Genomic DNA, 4,710 nt, shown 5'->3' with positions numbered 1-4,710 from the left:
AGAAAGTATTACTGTTGTTTGGTTTATTGAACATATTTGAAAGTTTATAATAACATATAATTACAAATATTTATTTATAAAAAAGTAACATGAAGCTATATAACTTGTTAATTCAACTTCCTAGAATATTTTGATATCTTATTCATGAAAAATATGATTCGCTCATTTGCTAAGCTTAAGAATAATAAATACAGCTTAAGAATCCAAATCAAAACAAATATCAACTTAAAATCAATCTGATTTCAAATCAAATGGGGCTGTAAACTTGGTCCACAAATATTTAATGTTTGCCAGATTTGTGTAGACATGACATTTATCCAGTTGCTAAGGGCCACACCATCCTCTCAACTTTTTAATCCAGAAAGACCAGGACCAAGTAAAACTAGTAAATTACAAGCATCCAGATCAGGAACAGTGACATCCAGCAATAATTCTGTCAAAAATCTTCACTCTTTATAGTACTAGTTAGCATTAATAGTTTGCTTCTGTGAAGCAAATTTATGTGCATAAATGGACTTATCAACCTCATATTGTTCATTCAGTTGGAGCTATCTTGTTAACATAACAGGAAGGACCTATACATCATTTTTTCAATCATGATTTTACTGAGCATGTCAAGACATGACTATTGAACAAAAGGATATCTAGATATGTAATAATCCCTTACACGAGAAGCACCATCTCGAGAAAGGATTCCCTCCAGATCCCCAATAATTCTGGCAAGCCATATCTCTAAATTCCGTTGGATTTCTTTTAAGTTGTTCCGGATGGAGTCAAAGGATCGTTTAGTGGCTAGTTGGGCTTGCCCTTCAAATTCGTCCCCGTAATAACTTTTTCCGCTGTCATTTTGTAGTACCATCAGCTTCTGTGCAGTTTCAGATGCACGCTGCTGAAGTCGAAATGCTTCAAGCAAAAACTCGGTCTGTCTTTGGGTCCGGAACTCAGGACTCAGGTTTGGTTCGCAAGGATCACTGGCCTGCTGCTAAGAGGGAGGGAGATCATTATCAGATGTATGTTTGTGTTAGGTAATAAGCTAATTGTAAGGCCTAGTCGTGCAAGCTAAGAGTATAACCCAACATCTAAATATTTGAGTTAGCAGACGTAATCAAGACTAGTTTATTACCTTCTCCGAACAAGTCCAATAGATAAAAGTAGTCATTACCTAGCCTTATAGATGTATGAGGTAATCCATTTCACATAAAAAAGATGAGTTATGTGTATTTCTTGATCTCGATTTTTTTTGAGTAAAAACGTACGTATTGTCCATTCTTAGAGAAACCTAAGCATGCATCTAACAAGCTTTGAAATCCATATACTAAAGTTATAATCAATAAGCTTGTAGAGATGCAGTAATTACCATTCTTCTGCATAGATCATCGATCTTGCCAGCTAGAGCTTGGTATCTCTTCACTTGCTTCCGCGTTGATGATGGCACCTTAGATAAATCAGTCTTCCCAATTTTTTCCAAATTCAGTAGCTCCTGCTCAAGTAACTTTAGTTTGGAGGAGACTCCTGTTGATTCACCATCTATCTTCCAAGGGGCCTCCCGTCTGAGAAAGCAAAAGGGCTCACCCTAGTTAGTTGATTCAACATCAAAATGCAAACGTTTAAGCATTTCTCTAACTAATCACAGAATGTTTACCTTGCTACAAAATGCTTTAAATGGTGAAGTGAATCGCCAGAATCATACTGCATATCCTGCATGAAGAAAACACATTTTCTTAAGACCCAATAGCATCCTAAATACCAAGCTCGTTTTACTAAGATAGGTAGGACATCTCACATGGAAGGAAGAAGCTGAATAAGAGTCAAAAGAACCTCATTTCTCCTACCATTCAAGCTTGAAACTAGAATATAAGCATTGTGATCTAGATGTTTATTTCTCTTTTTGCTCAAACCATCGTAAATATGACTAATCCCTAACCAGCTCACAAGGCATAGATCAACTAATAGTTAGGTAATTTAGGTTTATTTTTAAGGTTGTCGTGTGTTTTCTTTAGCCTTTCAATTAAAGGTGAAGACAACATAGTGAAATGCTCCAGTTTCCTCTGGTTCCAAATAAATGAAAAGGGTGAATGTACCAAGGGTAAGAAAATCCAGATCTTCTTTTCTGTATAATAAAGAGAAAAATGATAAAAGACAAAAAACACAGCCACAAATTGAATGTGTGATCTCTACCTAGTCCAAACTTTGACACATCCACCAAGTATAGGGAAAATGTTCCAGTGATCCTTTTGAACGGGAAAGATAAGTGCCTGGATTAGAGGCCGCGGGGAGTTCAAGTTTCATGGAGGCATTTGCTTTATTTCGAGGATGTGTAACGCATTACCAAAGATAACATTGTAATTGGAAAATAAGATACAGAGACAGACAAGGACAAGATACAGCTTGCAACAAGAAAGGGAAAGGACATCTTTCCATTGAGGTTGATGAATCTTAAACAGAAATATAACAGATGGACTAGATGTTGACTGATAACAGCCCATCCTTTGCTGATATAAGGATCCATTTTAACCAGAATTGAACTTCCCAAACCAAAGGGGATATATAATTGGATGTCATTAGTTGGTATTTTAGAGGCACAGTGGTCTATGCCAACAAAACGTTCCGTTTTAAACGGATTTCGGATTGCTAGAGTTAACCCAAATACATTTTTTTGAGCTTCCTTCATAACCAGGAAACCAACCTTCACACAAAGTATTCAGCCAAAGGGGACCATTCTTGAAGCAAGAATTGCAAACCTCTAATAGGACGAAAAAGGTGAAAGAAGAAAAGTACGAAACGGTGACCTGGTTATCAAGCAGTGGTCCATAACACCAGTATAGGGTAAAAATGAACAGTTGAGGTGAGTATTATCTTTCAGTAAACAGAAAACCATATCCTGGGTAGTTTGAACTTTCAGTAGCCACTAAGAAGATCAAACCATTCAAAATTTTAGATAATAGAGACAGGAGTCTCAACAATAAAGACAAATCACAAGACAAGTAGGAGGTAACTGAGTACACACTAAACTACATATTTCATTAATAAGCATCTCAGAATGTAATCATTATACAATTCAATTTGAATTTGGCGCTGAACTACTCCTGGAGAAACACCTTCATTTCAGCTTTATCAGAAACAATTAGAACTGGATATTCCTGTGAAATTTTCAGGTATGTGAAGAAAGTTCATAAAGGCCTGTACTTCACCAAGAACCCTATAAGCCAAACATTTTATTACCTAATTTTGTTCATCCTCAATTGCTCTGGATCATTTGTTTCATCAGATATCACATACAAAAACAAATTCCACAGCCTCAAGATGAACAAACAGATAAACACTAAAAGAAAGAATATCAGGTGGTAGTACTTAAAGTACAATCCCATGGTTAAATAAAAGAAGCAACTTTATTCACAAGTTTCACCATGAAAAACCAAATATAAGACAAACATTAAAGCGACAAACTTTAGTCCAAGTTCTTCCTACATATGAAGATCCTGGAAAGGACTTTTGCGTTTATTTTTACCACATTATGACACCACTCACTATAAAACCCCAAATAACAACACCTATAAAGAACAAAAAAGTTGCCAAAAAGAAATAATGAATGGATCATACCTGCCAAGGACTAGCTTTTTCAGCCCAAAACTTAGAAGCAGAATTCAAGTATTCTGAGTTAAACCCATTACTCTGTCCATAAACACCACTCATTTGCTCAGCATTAGGAATCCCATTAGCCAAGTAACACTCTTCCATCCCTACCCCCAAATCCATCCCTTCAGATATCCCAACTTTCCCAAACCTCAAACCCATTTCAGCATAACAATCTCCAACACCATCACTCCCACCATCTCCACTTGTACTATTCTCCATCTCACAACCCCTTCTACTCATAAAGTTCAACATTTCATCTCTTTCACTAATCTCCCTTTTCAAGTCCTCAATATTAGCCCTCAACTCACTTTCCATTGTCTCAAACTGCTCAGCTCTCCCTCTTAACTCAGCAATTTCTTCATCACACTCATCGATCTGCTGTAACAACCTCTTCTCTTCTTGCTGCCAGGCATGTCTATGACTTGCAAAGATTTCCACAACTCTTGCATTTGCCTTTGAATCCTCTTTTCTCCTGAAAAGTAGCTGCTTTAACTGCTCCTCTGTGTCAATAAGCTGAAAAGTTAGCTCCTTGTTACGGTTCTGAAGTCTCCCAACCAAAGAAACTGCATTTCTTGGTAAAGACCCAAGAAAGACAGCGAAACTTAGACCCAAATATGAGGAGAAAATCTTCTCCAAGTGTTTATTGTTGGGTTTTAAGGATAAAGAGGAAATGGGGTCTTCTTGTTCTTGTTGTTGATGATGGTGTTGTTGTTCTTCATGTGCCGCCATTACTGGAAAGTTGTCTTCAGTGTGTGTGTGGGGAAAAAAAGCTTTTTGGGGTCACCTTTTACTGGTTTGCTTTTTGGGTTTTTTGAGTGATATTTCTATTCAAAAACAAAACAAAGTCTCTTTTAGGCTTGAGCTCTACACCCCATGTGACCCTTTCATTTTGTGGTCTCTTTTGCTAACAAGTCCTTTTCATTGTTTTTTGCAAATTTGTAAGAAATGTTTTTGGGATTGAAGTGGAAAGAGGAAATTGGATGTTACAAGTTTAGAACTATTCAACAAGCATAATACTTTTTTGATAGGGTATATAATAGACACTTAAACGTATATAAAATTGAAAGATCAGCT

The 4,710-nt window shown here is 36.6% G+C and overlaps 1 protein-coding gene across 2 annotated transcripts; it reads right to left on the bottom strand.

Moving 5' to 3' along the window:
* Positions 1-220: 220 nt before the first annotated feature.
* Positions 221-4,510, bottom strand: LOC107026721. 2 transcript variants are annotated; one of them, XM_015227794.2, is made up of 4 exons: positions 3,601-4,510; positions 1,643-1,698; positions 1,358-1,550; positions 221-982 (listed from the first exon to the last, which is right to left on the bottom strand). In XM_015227794.2, the coding sequence occupies exons 1-4, from the start codon at positions 4,363-4,365 to the stop codon at positions 626-628; spliced, it is 1,371 nt and encodes a 456-aa protein (XP_015083280.1). In that variant the 5' UTR covers positions 4,366-4,510; the 3' UTR covers positions 221-625. The 2 variants fall into 2 exon arrangements, with proteins under 2 accessions (XP_015083280.1, XP_015083281.1); XM_015227795.2 differs by having other exon boundaries at positions 221-979; positions 3,601-4,502.
* Positions 4,511-4,710: the final 200 nt, after the last annotated feature.

This window comes from Solanum pennellii, chromosome 8, assembly GCF_001406875.1.
Source record: "Solanum pennellii chromosome 8, SPENNV200".
Taxonomy (NCBI): domain Eukaryota; kingdom Viridiplantae; phylum Streptophyta; class Magnoliopsida; order Solanales; family Solanaceae; genus Solanum; species Solanum pennellii.
This window is presented reverse-complemented; position numbering and strand designations above follow the sequence as displayed.